The sequence below is a fragment of the Malaclemys terrapin genome, chromosome 24 (genome assembly GCF_027887155.1).
Source record: "Malaclemys terrapin pileata isolate rMalTer1 chromosome 24, rMalTer1.hap1, whole genome shotgun sequence".
NCBI lineage: Eukaryota > Metazoa > Chordata > Testudines > Emydidae > Malaclemys > Malaclemys terrapin.
This window is the reverse complement of record NC_071528.1, coordinates 9527196-9542300: the sequence shown is the minus strand read 5'-3', so window position 1 is coordinate 9542300 and position 15105 is coordinate 9527196. Positions and strand designations below refer to the sequence as shown.

Below are 15105 nucleotides of genomic sequence, written 5' to 3'. Positions count from 1 at the left end.
TTGGAGAAGCTGTCCTGTGTTGCTGGCGCACCTGAGGGCCTTCCTCTGCAGGGTGTGGATTCTCCCCTCCTACCAACAATCCCCTCCCCAGTTTCTTGAGACTAGGAGTTTACCCTCATTAGCTCCAGCCATTGGCTTCCTCAAGATCAGTGGTTCTGAGATGAACTAGGACCTAGGGAGTTGCTGCCACTGCTCCTCATGGGCCCTCTAACTAGCCCCTCCTAGCTCTAGCCATGGAGGGAACACCCTGAGGCCAGCCTTGAAATGGCTGTCATCTGCAGTCAGCACCATGCCCCAGAGATCTCTGATTGGGGTAATGCTGTTTAACTTTACACTACCTTCCCCTTCCAGTAGCAGGCCTTGCAGCAAACTCTGGTAGGGCATTTGGGCCACATCTAGTGACCTGAAATTCAACCTTCTGTCCTTTCTACTGCACTTTTATGACTTGTTCCATCTCAGGAGCGGTCTAGCTGGGGTACAGATGGTAGTGGAAATCCTAGGCCTCACTTAGACCACTTGAGGGCCTATGTGCCACTACAGACTCATATCTTTATCGAACTTGAGGCACTTGCATCTCTCAGGTTTAACAGAACCACCCATTTGACCAGAGCTGGGCACATGACTGCTTTGGGACAAGACCTCCAGAGAAGGAGGACATGCCCCCAGAAAAAGCCAGAGGGCATACAGATGCAAAGGGGTGGCTGCTGATGTAGCAAAGACTGCTGTGGCATTAGGGGGCATAGGACCAGACTGCTGGCCAGCTGTAGCTTGCTGAGGTCTGTCGCTTGGCATTGTTGGCAACCAACAGTCTAGCCACTGATAGATTCAATGGGCATTACAAGTAACAATTAGGGTAAGCACTGGAGCTTGGAGGATTAAAATAAGATTCCTGATAGCCCCCACACAGGGCTCATCTTCCTCTCACTAGCCCGACTACACAGCCTCTGGGGCAAAACCAGCCTGCACCTAGAAAGTATCAGGCAGGTGTGGCCAAACTAAGGTTACACTGGCAACCATGTTCTCTACAGTTTCAACTGTAATGTATGTGGTCTGTAATGGCTTATGGCAGTGCCTCACTGCAGGTTGCATTTAAGAGTTCAAGCTCTTAGCCTCCAATAGAGGACATCTCTACCCCTAAACTTTCCATACAATGTGAGTATAGCCTGAATTCTTTCTTTTGAAGGTTTTCAAAGTCAGTTTGAGGTAGTTAATCAAAGACACAGGGAGTCTTAATCTCCCAGACCCCCTTATTAGCCTTAAGAACTACCTGGACAACATCAAAGGTGCCTGCAGGAAGTTTGATCTCCATTATTTGGTTGAGTTCTGTTTTCTCCCTCTTTGTTCAGTAGTAAAGCATTCCAGCCCGCTGAGCTGAGCGTGACCACGGCTTATGCGATCTAGGCTCTTCTCCAAAGCAGTGGTTGGTTGGAGAGCCGAAGTCCTGTCTGACATAGTCTAGTTAGCCTGAGCCTCTGAACAACTCCACCCATAGAGCTCAGGATTTTCACTGCACCAGCTGTTGCTTTGTTGAAGAGCAGAATGTGGCACAGGGGCTGGGCTCCTGCACGGCTACACTAGTTTCAGAATGACCAAGGTTACCCCTGTAGTCCTAGGTGCTGGTCTGTGCCACTGGCTTATCAAAGAGCAGGAGTCCTGCAGGTTCTCAGGGATGCCCACCACCGGCTTGGACAAAGTAGCTCGTGTGTGGAGGCTTAAAGGATTTAGCTGCTACTGAGCCGTCTTAGCGGAGTGAAAGCAGGGTCCACCGGCACCTCCTCTTTAGAGGGGCCCGCTCCTCTAGATGCTGTCCAAACAAAAGCTGTTCAGCTGGGCATCTGGCTCTTGCCTCCTGCAAGAAAGCAGCCCTGGCTGGGCTGAAGCTACTTTCTTAAGACCTGGGAAAGGAATATCCCAAATCACTAGGGTGGGTGGGTGAGTGAAGATCACTGCACACAGCATCGCTACTGCGAAAGCAAGGAAGAGAGGTGTTAAGGCAGCTAATGTAACATACCTTTGTGTTCCTCCAGCTGTTCTTCAACACATCACAACCTTATTGCTACACCTGGGAAGTGGGAGGGGGGCAGGGTGTAGCTGGCTTAACAGAGGGAGGAAGATCTCATTTTTTTGGAAGTTAGAATTAGGGTTGTAAATCAATCATCAGGTTGAAACCAGAATGTTTGTGCTAAATAAGAGAAGCAAATGGGTCAGCAGGCTAAGAAGACACAATGTCTGAGCCTGCTAAGATAAGAGGGAGAACACGCAGTGACCTATTTACTGTGAATGAGATTAAAATAAAAAGGAAGTTAGGAATGTGGCGAGGAGCTAAAGAGGAAGTCAAACCACGGTCAGCGTGTGGACAGCCTGTGCTGGGCAGGGATTGCTTCCTCCAACATAACCAAGCCAACCCCGCGTGACGCAACGGATCGTCAATGCGATGAGCTGTACAGAAAGGGAGAAGGATTTGATGCAACTCGGGAGTGGTGATGGATCCTGCAGCCACGTTGAAGTCTGATCAACAGCTGTAGGCCAAAGATACCTGAGTTCTTGGGAAGCCAAGTGGGAAGAGATCGCAGAGGGAATCCCAACATGGGTGGGGAGCAGCCTTTCCCTCAGCGTCTCCTGGTGGAGCTGTCTCACTTCGCACAAATGAGAGTTCATAGGGCCGGAGCGCAAGGCTGACTCTTCTAGTGGGGCATATGGGGTAGCAAGGTTCAAGGCCCTGCTCTGCCCAGCAAGGGACTGGAACCTTGCCCCCAGCTGAGAGCTCCAGCCACTGGGCTACTGTTGTTCTGGGGGCAGGAGGGGGGGAGCAGTTCTTGTATCTATTTATTGTCAGAAAAATGTCAGTGGTGATGTGCCCTGGAATGAAAGTGAATTTCAACACCACTCCCCCATGTTTTCAGGCAATGGAACGGTTGTTTGCGTCGTTCTAGCTTCCTGGAGGAGAAGGATCTCCGTGTGTTTAGTAGGGGAGGTGCATCAACCCTCGGTCTGCCCAAAGCAGGAGCGTGCTGACCTCTGCGTTCTGGGGAGGGGAGCAAAGGCACTACCTGTGGCTTCCTCCCCTTCCCTGAAAGGGCCAGGAGAGGCTGGCACAGGGACACAATATCATTGTGATGCGTCATGACGTGTCACAGTGACTCAACAGCATGATGCAAGCAGCTGCCTTGGAGCTGGGTGGATTCCTACCAGGGTCCGGCTACCTGTTGGACAGCGGCCCCCACTGGGCTCGGGGCTGGAACAGGGCTTTCCAGCCCCTGGCCAGGTGAGCAGAGACCATGGCTGAGGGTGAGTAGAAATGATTTTTCAGAGGCAAAGTTGACACTCAGTCAAGCTGATTACAAAGAGTCTGGCATGAACTGGTCTCCTGGGTGACTTCCGCTGCCGAATCTCCATTGACTTCCCCCCTTCTCGCCGCTCTAGGGAGCGAGTTAATGTCCTTGGCACTAAACCTTCCTTCCCCTAACGATTTGCCTTCTCAGCTCCAGCTGGTCTCCCCCACCTGCTGTCCTAAGGAGACGCTGAGCAGATGCAGCCTCTTCTCACTCTTTCATGCACGTGTTCAACAGAATTTTCTGCCATAAATTAACAACATTTGCCAATGAGCAGTAGGAGTGAGCAAGAGCTGACAGCCGGAAGCTGTGTTTTCCCTGGGCTGCTTGACCATGGGGAGGAGCGGCTCTTGAGGGCAGTGGGAAGACCCAGGCAAAGGCCCGGCTAGGAGCCCTCTGCAGCGCCAACTTCTCTAGCACCTTCCATCTGACAGAGTTCAAAGCCCCAAGGGGCCACCTGCTCATCTCATCTGACCTCCTGTAGATCACAGGCCCAGCGCCCTAAACCCTACAGCCACAAAGCATTACAGCCCTAGACTAGGATGTGCCACAGGCAGAGAACAGGCGAGACCGAGGTGCCCTTATTCTGCCACGTAACCCACATGCTGCAGAGGAAGGTGAAAACCCTCCAAGGCACCTGCCAATCTGACCAGGGGAAAAAATCCTTCCTGACCCCTCAGACAGCCATCAGTTAGACCTGCACCCGAGCAAGCACCAGCCAGCCAAGCACCTGAGAGGGGGAATGCTCCGTGCCACCTCAGAGCTCTGGCCCACCCCATCCAGTGTCCCATCTCCAGCCACGGCCATCCCTGATGCTTCAGAGGAAGGAGAATGAATACGTTGTGTGCGAGGGTGTAGGTGTGGGTGTGCGCGGGGGGAATCCCTTCCTGAGCCCTGCTGGAGGTCAGCTGAAACCCTGAAGCATGAGTAATGGCCTCACAGAGCCCTCTTCCCTTTTGAAGTAGAAGCCCCATTGTGGAGAAACTGAGTACAGGGAGGTGGCGTGACTGGCCCACAGTTACACAGCGAGTTAGCAGCAGGTCTGGGCACAGGGTACAGCCCGTTCTTGGTCTCATGCTTTAACCACCACAGAAACGTAGGGACCTGGAGAGCTCATCAACTCCAGCCCCCTATGCGGAGGCAGGACCAAGTCAACCTAGACCAGCCCTGACAGGGGTTTGTCCAACCTGCTCTTAAACACCTCCAGTGCTGGGGATTCCACCACGTCCCTTGAACACCTAGTCCAGAGCGTAACTATTCTTATAGCTAGAAAGTTTTTTCTTAATATCTAACCTAATTCTTCCTGGCTGCAAATTAAGCCCAGTGCTTCTTGTCCTGCCTTCAGCGGACATAGAGAGCAATTGTTCGCTGTCCTCTTTATAACAGCCCTGAACAGATTTGAAAACTGTTTTCAGGTCCCTCCAGGCCCTCAGTCTTCTTTTCTCATGACTAAATGAGCCCAGTAGTTTTTAATCTTTCCTCACAGGTCAAGTTTTCTAAACCTTTGATCATTTTTGTTGCTCTCCTCTGGACTCCAACGTGTCCACATCTTTCCTAAAGTGGGGCACCAGAACCAGCTGCAGCCTCATCGGTGCCAAGTAGAACAGGACACTTTCCTCCCTTCTCTTACATACAACTTTTGTCAATACACCCCAGAATGATAGTAGCCTTTTTTGCAACTGCATCGCATGGTTGATTCATATTCAATTTGTGATCCACTGTAACCCCCAGCTCCCTTTCAGCCGTACGACCACCTAGCCAGCCATTCCCCATTTTGTAGCTGTGCATTTGATTTTTTCCTTCCTAATTAAAGTACATTGCACTGGTCTTCATTGCTGAATTCAGACCAATTCTCTAATTTGTCATGGTCATTTTGAATTCTAAACCTGCCTCCACGGTGCTAGCAACCCCTCCCCACTTGATGTCATCGGCAAATGTTACTTACAAGCACACGCTCCACTCCGTTGTCCAAGTCATTAATGAAGATATTGAATAGGACCAGACCCAGGACTGATCCCTGGGTGACACCACTAGATACATCCTCCCAGTTTGACAGTAAACCATTGATAGCTACTTGGCGTTTGGTCTTTCAAGCAGTTATGCAACCACCGTACCGTACTTTCATTAGACCACAGTTCCCTAGTTTATGAGAATGTCACTTGGACTGTGTCAAAAGCCCTACTGAAATCAAGCTATATCATGTCTACACCCCCTCCACCCCCCGCCCTCAGCCCCCTGGCCAGTATCCCTGTCAAAGGAAGAAATGAGGTTGGTTTGGCATGACTTATTCTTGACAAATCCACGCTGGTTCTTCTTGCTAACCCTCTTATCCTCCAGATACTGACTGATCGATTGCTCGATCATTTGTTCCAGTATCTTCCCAGGGACCGAACCATCCTGCCTCCTTTCATTAATGGGTGTTGGCAAAATGAACCCAGCCTTCCAGGAAACCTGCCACCCAAAGGAAGCGCCCCATCCACACCTGGGGTAACCACCCCCTCCAGCCTGTGACACTCAATGGCTTCCCCTGGGAAAACTCCCCTCCAACCTTGGTAGCTTCTTGCATCCTTGGTCTGCCAAGCAGAGCGTCGCCTTTAAACCTCCCCGGAGAGGTTGGCTGACCTGCGCTGCTGAGAAACCGCTGTGGTGTTCACCGAGCCAAGGGAATTCTCCTTGGATGGGGACTGGTGCTGCGGCCTGTGGGGAAGTTTGTCTGGCCTCGCAGCTCCAAGCAGTGGGGTGTAGCTTCCCCGCAGCTCAGCTGGGGTGAAGGCTGCGCTCAGGCAAAGGCAAAGAGAAGTGACAGGGACACGTGGCGCATATGGGGCCTGATTCTGGTGTGGGTCAGGATTTGATAGTGAAGCACCTAGGGCTCCCGTGGTGTTACTCCTGTCTAAGTGAGAGGAGACTCACTAGTCGCTTCCTAAGACTGCAGCTTTTTCGAGGCCCCTGCCTCTGTCGCTCCCCCATCCAGCCCATATACCAGCCCTCAGCAGTCAGCACAGATCTCGGCGCTGCCCACCCCGTGGGGCCGGGCGGTGGTTAGGTGCCAGTCGAGCAGGGACTGCTTTGTACAGAGTAGCGAACGGGGAGTTGCTCTGAGAGTTAAGACACTGGATCAAACTCCATTGCCAGCCTGTCTGGAGAGCTCTTGATTTCCGCCAACTAGCGGCACCAAACAGGATGGGGCAGCAGCCTCGGCTACCTCTGTGTTTTGCTATGGACGGTTTACGGCTGAGAGCTGATCTATTTGCACTGGAAGATGGCTGAGTAACCCTGCTCGAACCAGTCAGATGCTGATTGGGTCCTGCTCGCTACCCAAACACACATGGAAGTGGATGTATGTGCAGACCCGTGAGATTCTCCCCTGCCCCATTCTCCCTAAAGCCCCCCACCTGCCCCAAGGCCTGACCCATGGCTCAGTCACCTTTCCTCGAATGGTGCTGAAACTTCCCTTGTCCCGTTGACACCCGCAGCCGAACTATCGTCCGCTGAGGTTTTCCCAGCGCCGGTCTCTCTGGAGGGCAGGGAAGTGAGGGATTTAGGCTCAGACAATTTTCTAGCCAAGACGGTTCCTTGACGCCGTTGTAAACATTGCCCAGTACACGCAGCGCGGGGAGGATGACACTTAGGTTTGGTTGCTATTAGAAGTCAGGCCGACTCGGCTACATTGGTGTGAAAAACCCACAGCCCTGACCGGCCCGACTGCGCCGAGCTGCTCGCCATTGCAGACGTAGCTGTGCTGATGAAAGAACACATCCATCCCCATAGCTAACGTCATGCGGGGAGGTGGCGTTCCTACGCTTATGGAAAAACCCCTGCCGGGGCAGAGGCCGTGTTTACATGCCGGTGTTACGCCAGTATAGCAATGCTGCCGGAGTCTTCATCGTGTAGACACGGCCTTAACCTAGCCTTTCCCCCCACCGTTCTCATTGCACACCACCTGTTCATCCCTAGTGGAGACTGTTACGCACAAAAGGAAGGTTGGTCTCGTGGTTAAGTGTGACTCGAGAGACCTGGGTTCTATTCCTGCCTCCGCCACAGATGGTGCCCAACCTTGGGCAAGTCATTAATTCTCTGCCTGCCTCAGTTTGCTCATCTGTAAAGTGGGGATGATGATACTCCTGCTTTCTCCCCCTCCTTCACCTGTCTGGTCTCTTTAGACCATAAACCCTCAGGGGCAGGGACTGTCTCTCACTGTGGATGTATAGCCCATAGCGCAACAAGACGTTGTTCTGCTTTCTAGCTAGTCTGGGCAACTTTTTCCCCTGACCTACCTTATCTTCCCCATTCCATCCCATCAGCAAGTCCGGATGTCACGTTGCCAGCCGGTGAAAATGGACTGAAGGCAGCTTCCTCCGACACTGGACTGCAGATGGCTTCATCAGACAACAGGGAACAGCAGGTAGGTCTATCCTGGGCAGCCTGCCTGTGCCACATTGAGCCTGTGAATGGAGATCAATGGGGGGGGGGAATATAGGGGTGAGATCCCTTGTACCTAAAGAAACACTCTGCACCCACAGTTCTAGTGCTAGCTGTCTGCCCAGGGCAGCGGCCTGAGAGACAAGGCCCCGGGCTCTTTGTCTTGGAAAGCAGATTACACCAACGCATGGCCCACCCAGGGGCGGCAGGTTTGTATAATTTTTGCTGATGCCCAGAATAGTTCCGGGTTCAAGTCCTGCCCTCCCCCCCCCACACACACACACCTGCCTAATGCTCTGGGAGGGAGTTTGGGGTGCAGGCTCTGGGCTGGGGCAGGGGTGAAGGAGTGGGGGCGGGCTCTGGGAGGGAGTTTGTGTGAAGGAGGGAGTTTGGATGTGGGCTCTGGGCTGGGGCAGGGGGTGGAGGGGAGAAGTTGGGCGGGGGGTGGGCTCTGGGAGGGAGTTTGGGTGTGGGGTGTGGGCTCTAGGCTGGGGTGGAGGAGTGGGGGCAGGGGGCGGGCTCTGGGAGGGAGTTTGGGTATGGGGTGTGGGCTCTGGGCTGGGGCAGGGGTGAAGGAGTGGGGGCGGGAGGCAGGCTTGGGAGGGAGTTTGTGTGCGGGCTCTAGGCTAGGGCAGGGGGTGGGGGGGAGAAGTGGGGGTGGGCCCTGGGAGGGAGTTTGAGTGTGGGGTGTGGGCTCTGGGCTGGGGCAGGAGGTTGGGGTGGAGGAGTGGGGGCGGGGGCGGGCTCTGGGAGGGAGTTTGGGTATGGGGTGTGGGCTCTGGGCTGGGGATGGGGTGGAGGAGTGGGGGCGGGGGCGGGCTCTGGGAAGGAGTTTGAGTGTAGGGTGTGGGCTCTGGGCTGGGGCAGGAGGTTGGGGTGGAGGAGTGGGGGCGGGGGCGGGCTCTGGGAAGGAGTTTGGATATGGGGTGTGGGCTCTGGGCTGGGGATGGGGTGGAGGAGTGGGGCGGGCTCTGGGAAGGAGTTTGGGGATGGGGTGTGGGCTCTGGGCTGGGGATGGGGTGGAGGAGTGGGGGCGGGCTCTGGGAAGGAGTTTGGGTATGGGGTGTGGGCTCTGGGCTGGGACAGGGGGTTGGAGTGTGGGAGAGGGTGAGGGGGGCAGCGCTTACCTTGGGTGGCTCCCGAAAGCGACCTGCACACACCTCTGGCAGCGGCTCCTAGGCGGAGGGGCCAGAGGGTCTCTTGGCGCCACTGCCCACAGGCACTGCCCCCGCAGCTCCCATTGGCCGCAGTCCCCGGCCAATGGGAGCTGTGGAGTCAGCGCTCGGGGCGCGGGCAGCACATGGAGACTCCCCCTGGGCCGTAGGGCCATTCCAGACGCTTCTGGGAGCGGCGTGGAGCAAGGCCGGGCAGGAAGCTATCTTAGCCCTGCTGCGCTGCTGGCGGTGACGGCTGGGGCCCGCTGGGCCCTTTTAAATCGCCCGGGGCAGCAGGTGGGGCTGGGAGACGCTCCGGGGCAGGTGCACGGGGGTGGCAGGCGGATCCGGGGGAGAGACGCATTGGTGGAGCTGAGCCCACGGGCCCTGAATATTCCTGGAGCGTGGACACCACAGGCCCATATAACCTGCCATCCCTGGGCCCACCGTGGGGATGGGCAGCTGCCCAAGGCACCCCGCCCGTGTACAGAAGGGAGAGCCCATTCACACCCCTAAACACAGTGCAGCGGGAAGGGCCTTTCGCTCTCTCCCTGCAGTGCCCTGGCTCAGAAAGTCAGGACTCCCAGCAGTGCCGCAGGGGCAGAAAGCCCAGAGCCGTTCCCCGGGTTGGCATGGGAGCAGGTGCAAGCCAATCCTTTTTCCTTAACCCCCGTGGCTATTTTCCTGAGTTTAGTTTGCAGTGAACAGGGTGGTCAGCATGCCCTTGGTCGCCTCCGTTTACGAGCTGGCCCCTGCTGACTCCATGCAAGACAGCTGCCCCAGCACCGAACCCACCTGCAAGCTGGCCGAGAAAGAAGCGGAGCTCGGGGCCGCTGCAGCCGTGTCTCCTGCCCAACTGGCTGCAGCTGACTGGGGACCTCAGAGTGAGTCGTGGGTCGGCGGCCGGAGCTTGGGGAGCAGGAGGGGAACCCGAGGGTGAAGCTGGCGATTACAGCCGCTGGGAGAAGCCGGATTGGTTTTGATCCTTTCCCTCAAGTGTTCTTGCACCGGGAGCTCCCAGGAATCGGGGCCGTTGCTGGTCTTCATGTAGAAGGCCAGTTTCTGGCTAGTCCGGCCATGCAGCTGTTCTTAGCACGCTGGCTCGAGGACAGCCAGCGTGGGGATGTCTCCCCGAGCTGGACCGGGTCTGATGGGGGCGCTCTCCATTCGCCTATCACACTCTGTCATGGACAGGGGCTCAGCGCCAGTCCCTGGGGAACAGCTGTTTGGCAGAGGAAATTCCACAGCTTGTGGGATATTCACATTCCCTTTGGGAGCTTCCTAGGAGATGCAGCCGAGAGATCACAGGCTGGGGAGCTGGAGGCAGGGCTGGAACGCAGCCTGTCTTGCCCCAGGAAGTCAAGCAACAGTTCACGTGGCCTCTCTGGGCCTCAGAGAAGGGGAAATGGAAAGGAGACAGTGACGCTGGCCCATCTGCAGGGGACACACGCTGAGCCTGGGGAGGGTGAAAAGCTCAGGGCAAGTGCTCCATGTGGATTGATCGTCATTTAAAGCACAGACGGTGCCACATGCGCCATCTTCGCAGACACAGCCGCCCCGCAGCCTAGGCCTGATCCCTCGGCGTCTGCCCAGTGCTCCACAACGGCTTATTAACCACCCCGCTGTCTGTCCCAACAGCTGGACCAGCCAAGGAGACCAGGAGCAACGGGCTGGCTAAAGGGAAGCTGCCAGCCCCTCCGCGGCCACCCAAGCAGGTAACCATCTCTGCCTCCGCAGTCTTCTTGGGAAGGGCATCTCCCACTGAGAGACGAACCCAGCCCAGGCGCGGGGAACCAGGCGGGCGACCCGCCGTTGGAACGGCCAGTCGCTGATTGCCATGGCAATGCTAGAACACGGACTGCTGTGAAGAGCGGCTCGCTAGCTGCCTGTCTGGTACTTACGTGGCCTCCTTTTCCCTAGTCTCTGAGCCCTTCACACTCTTTCTCCAATCCCCGCCCCGAGGCAGGGCTGTTACCCCATTGTACAGATGGGGAACGGAGGCACGGGCAGGCTAAGTGACTTGCCCAAGGTCACGCAGGGAGTCAGTGGCAGAGCAGAGAATTCAACCCACAGGTGCCCTAACCATTGGACCATCCTTCCTCGTAGGCCCAGGATCTGCTTGGAAGGAAGGAAGTTTACACTGGTCAGTCGGGGGATTTCAGACATGGAGGCAGCAGCGGGAGCCCCCCTTGCCCAGGCAGGAGGGTTGTTAGTGTCCTGGTGTGAAGGCCTCCCCAGGATTAGCTGGGGGAACTTGCCCTTCTGACCCACTGCCCTCTCCCCCCTCTGAGTCACCGCCAGGTCTTTCTCCCTGACCCCAGCTACTCCTGCTTCCAGGTGGTGACAGACACAACAGAGCCGGTCTCTTACAAAGGGACAGAGGCCACGCCGGCGCAAGCAAAGGGCGCGGGAACCAGCAGTGGCCCCAAGGCGGCCCGGGCCAACGATCCGAGCCATCCCCACTTCGGGGGCAGCACCCGAACAGCCATGACCAACAGCCTACGCAGCCTCATGAACTCTAGAGTGGGTCAGCTCTTCCTCCGCAGCGTGGACAGAGCGCTGGACAAGTCGGAAGAGCTGATGAATCGGTATCTGCCCCTGACGGAGAAGGAGCTAGGTGAGAAGCTGTCCGAAGCACCGCTCTTCTTGGGGGTGCTATAAAAGGGCTGAGTCCCCCAGATCTTAGCGTCCCCCTCACCTGCACTAGGTGTCACCCCTTGTACTTGTCACTCCTGCAGCAGGTGGTCTCTGGACCTGCTTCCCCAAGGAACTCATTTAACAAGTTTCCTATTTACCTCCTGGGAAGTTGTATAGGCCCAGATCCTCCAAGGTACAGTATTAGGGACAGAAATACCTGTGAGGCTCCAGACCATAGTTCCTGCCTCCTCCTTAATGTGGTGTCCACCTCTCTCTCTCTCCAGCTGCACTCACAATGGAGGGGCTGGACGCCTCCGCAGCAGAACACCGCAAGAAGGGCTGCTTTGTGCGGCTGGGGTCCCTGTCCACCAGTCTGCGGAACCGGGCCTTCATGCTGATCTTGAATAAGCTGAGACAGACCAGGCAGAACACCCATGAGAACCTCTCTCAGCTCCACCAGACTATCGGCCTGGTAAGAACACCCCCGGCTCTCTCCTCGGCCTGCAAACTGTCCCGCCTGGGAGCCACGTGGCCTCGGACTCCACCGGATCGCTGTTATCGGGGACGCTCGCCCCTCCCAGTCCAGCCTCCCTCTCTGCTCTTGGGCAGCTCACGGTAGGGTGACCAGATGTCCCGATTTTATAGGGACAGTCCTGATATTTGGGGCTTTTTCTTATATAGGCTCCTATTACCCCCTCACCCTCTGTCCCAATTTTTCACACTTGCTGTCTGGTCACCCTAGCTCATGGTGCCCCACCTGACTCCACGGTGCTTTCTCCACCCTGCAGATTGAACACATCCAGCAAGAGAAGAAGCTTCCCGGCAGCAAGGAGAAACTGCATGGTATGTGGGAACAGTGGAGCCAGAAGCAGGAAGTGGGCCTCCAGACCAAGCCAGGGGGCAGCAAGGACAGCGGCTCCCCAGCCAGCAGCAGCACGGATCACAACTCCCAAGCCAGCCACAGCAAGGACAGCAGCTCCAGACAGCTCCAGGTATCTTCACTAGAAACAGGGTCTAAGCCAGCGACCGCGGCGTCCAGGCAAACCTCACGTCACTAACTCTTCCTTTGCTATCTCACGGCAGGTGGAGTCCAAGACCTTGGAGATGTCCCGTAGCCTGACGCAGCAGCTGCAAGCTACGTACCTGAACCTCTTATCCAATGTCAGAGGCCTTCCCACACATCTCCAGGAAAAGATGCAGCAAGTGCATCAGAACATGGCGGAGCTGCACGGGTACTTCTCCTCCGCCAACTCCTTCCAGGACTTGTCCAGCAACGTCCTAAGCCAGAGCCGGGAGAAGGTGGCCAACGCTTGGGAGGCCTTGGATGAAGTGATGGATTTTTTGTTGCAGAACCCTCCTGTAACGTGGCTTGTGGAATCCTTGGTTTCCCTTGAAGGGGAGCTGCTGGAGACAGAGGAGAAGCCGGATATATTGAAAGTCCTGAAACACTACGAGCCACAGGACTGCAAAGATGACTAGCTAGTCAGCTTCCACCGTCAGACCAACCAAACCCTTTGAGCAGACAGAGACCTAACCCGAAACCTCTACTAGGAGCTTCAGTTTTACTCTAGCCCTTGTGGGATACACCCTAAATGTGACCCCCCCCCCAAGTTAAACAGCAATATCCAATAAACGGATGGCTTTGTCTTCCACGCATCCCAGATCTCTTCCAAGCCAAGACAGCTGGTGCTAGTTAGCTGGCTTCCTGTTCGTTGCAATTAATGGAACACCTAACTAATTCTCTCTTCAGTGCCCTTACCTTACATGTTTGTCCTTGGCACAGTTATATTCCTAAACACTAATGCTCCTGGAATGAGTTATGGTAAGTTATTTCACTGAAGAAGGTGGAAGGGTAAGTAGTTGGCTCTCAGGTAGAGGAGAAGCTCTGCCTTTTAAGAGCTAGCATCCTAGTCTTACCATTAAACTTGACTTCAAACGTGGATGTGCTGCGATCTCAGCCACCGCTGGCCTGGAACCCAGGAACTCCCCACCACTGGTTTGGGACAGGAAGTGACGAATACCATAACTAAGCAAGATCACGGAGAGCATTTATTTTTAGACAGTTCTGGAATTTGGCCAGGACAGCAAGATTAACCACCTCTTTTCTCTGTGTCCGGGGGCCATGAGCTCTCAGAGCGACAATGTCCTCGGTAAAAGACAGCCCCACCTACGTACATTTTGACGTCAACCTGGGGCATTGACACGGTCATGAGAAGAGCGTCACCCACTGAATTAGCAGCAGCCGCGCTTCCTCCAGCCCAGGGGTGTCCAGGGGAGGGGGCCCATTCACATTCCCTCCTAGCTCTGAGCTCAGCCAGCGGGTGGTTGATTTCCCACAACGTCAAGGAGATTCATCAGGCTAAGGATGGACCAAAGCTCGGACAGCCTAATCACCCTGAAATACACACACAAAAACGAGGGGTCTCGGATTCTCCTCACCTGTCTCCTTGGGGCCGGGATGCTTCCCCAACCAGCTAGACAGGGCAGGCAGCAGCCCCCCTCTCATTTTCCCCGTGCCCACCACAGTCTCCTGCCCAAAGTCCCTCCCCCTTTGCTCTGTCTATTATCCCTCATATTCCCTCCCCCACACCCTCTTAGTCTGCTTCGTGCCCCCAATTTCCTCTAATTGCTGTTTCCTGCCTAGCTCCACACCCGCGGCCTCCCTGCTACCCGCAGGGCCAGTCTCTGCATCCACCTTTCCTCTGCCAGAGCCTCCCAACGCACTGAAGGCGCCATCTTGCCTGAGGGCGGCCTGACTGACTTCCCCCCCTGACTGACTTCCCCCCTGTTGACACTACGGGAAGACGGTAGCCACTGTTACCGGAGGCCAGCCTCACTTCTGCCTACCAAGGTTAAGGGGCTATAGAAGCTGTCGTGCTGGCTTCAGAGCTATTGACATGAAGGGGCGATGGCGGCCATTTTGGCTAAGGGCAAAATTTCAGCAGGAGGCCGAAACCAAGGAGAACCCTTTAAAAGCCACCCAGACATCAGGAGTAGGGTGACCAGACAGCAAGTGTGAAAAATCGGGACGGGGGTGGGGAGTAATAGGCACTGATATAAGACAAAACCCCAAATATCGAGACTGTCCCTATAAAATCAGGACATCTAGTCATCCTAATCAGGAGAGATGGTGACATTTCTCCTTCCCCCCCCATTCCAACTGAGTTCCCAGCCCCCAGCCAATTTCATTTCGGCTACCCACCTCCAACAGATGCCCTTCATCTTACACCCCGCTCCCCCCATCACAGCCTTTCGGACACATCCCCCACCTCCCTCACACCCCACGCTGTCCCTAGCACATAGCCCCCCATCACCAAAGTAACTGAGCGCCTCACACTCCCCCCCCCCAAAACCCATCGGGCAGGACAGTGCTGTTACCCCCACGGTGGAGATGGGGAACCGGAGCGGCGAGAGACTAAGCCGGTCTCAGCAGGAGCCTGGGGCAGATCAGGGACTCGGACCCCTGGTCTCTCAGGACTGAGGCTGGCACTCTAACCACTGGGCCAGCCTTCCTCCCTAGACATGGTAGGGGGGGGGACGCCTTTGCAGCTGTTTGTAGG

At 55.8% G+C, this 15105-nt stretch overlaps 1 protein-coding gene across 1 annotated transcript; it reads left to right on the top strand.

The window, feature by feature from the left end:
• The first annotated feature begins 9626 nt into the window (after positions 1–9626).
• On the top strand, positions 9627–13024 carry LOC128828899 (perilipin-3-like). The gene is made up of 6 exons (XM_054013931.1): positions 9627–9792; positions 10547–10623; positions 11246–11525; positions 11830–12017; positions 12334–12424; positions 12585–13024. Exons 1-6 carry the CDS (start codon positions 9627–9629, stop codon positions 13022–13024), a joined length of 1242 nt encoding a protein of 413 aa, XP_053869906.1.
• Positions 13025–15105: the final 2081 nt, after the last annotated feature.

Bases quoted from the DNA above. Each gene is read 5' to 3' on its own strand.
- LOC128828899 (XM_054013931.1), top strand. From the start codon at position 9,627: ATGCCCTTGGTCGCCTCCGTTTACGAGCTGGCCCCTGCTGACTCCATG. The intron at 9,793-10,546 runs GTGAGTCGTGGG...CTGTCCCAACAG, and splicing joins AGCTGACTGGGGACCTCAGA to CTGGACCAGCCAAGGAGACC. The intron at 10,624-11,245 runs GTAACCATCTCT...TCCTGCTTCCAG, and splicing joins CTCCGCGGCCACCCAAGCAG to GTGGTGACAGACACAACAGA.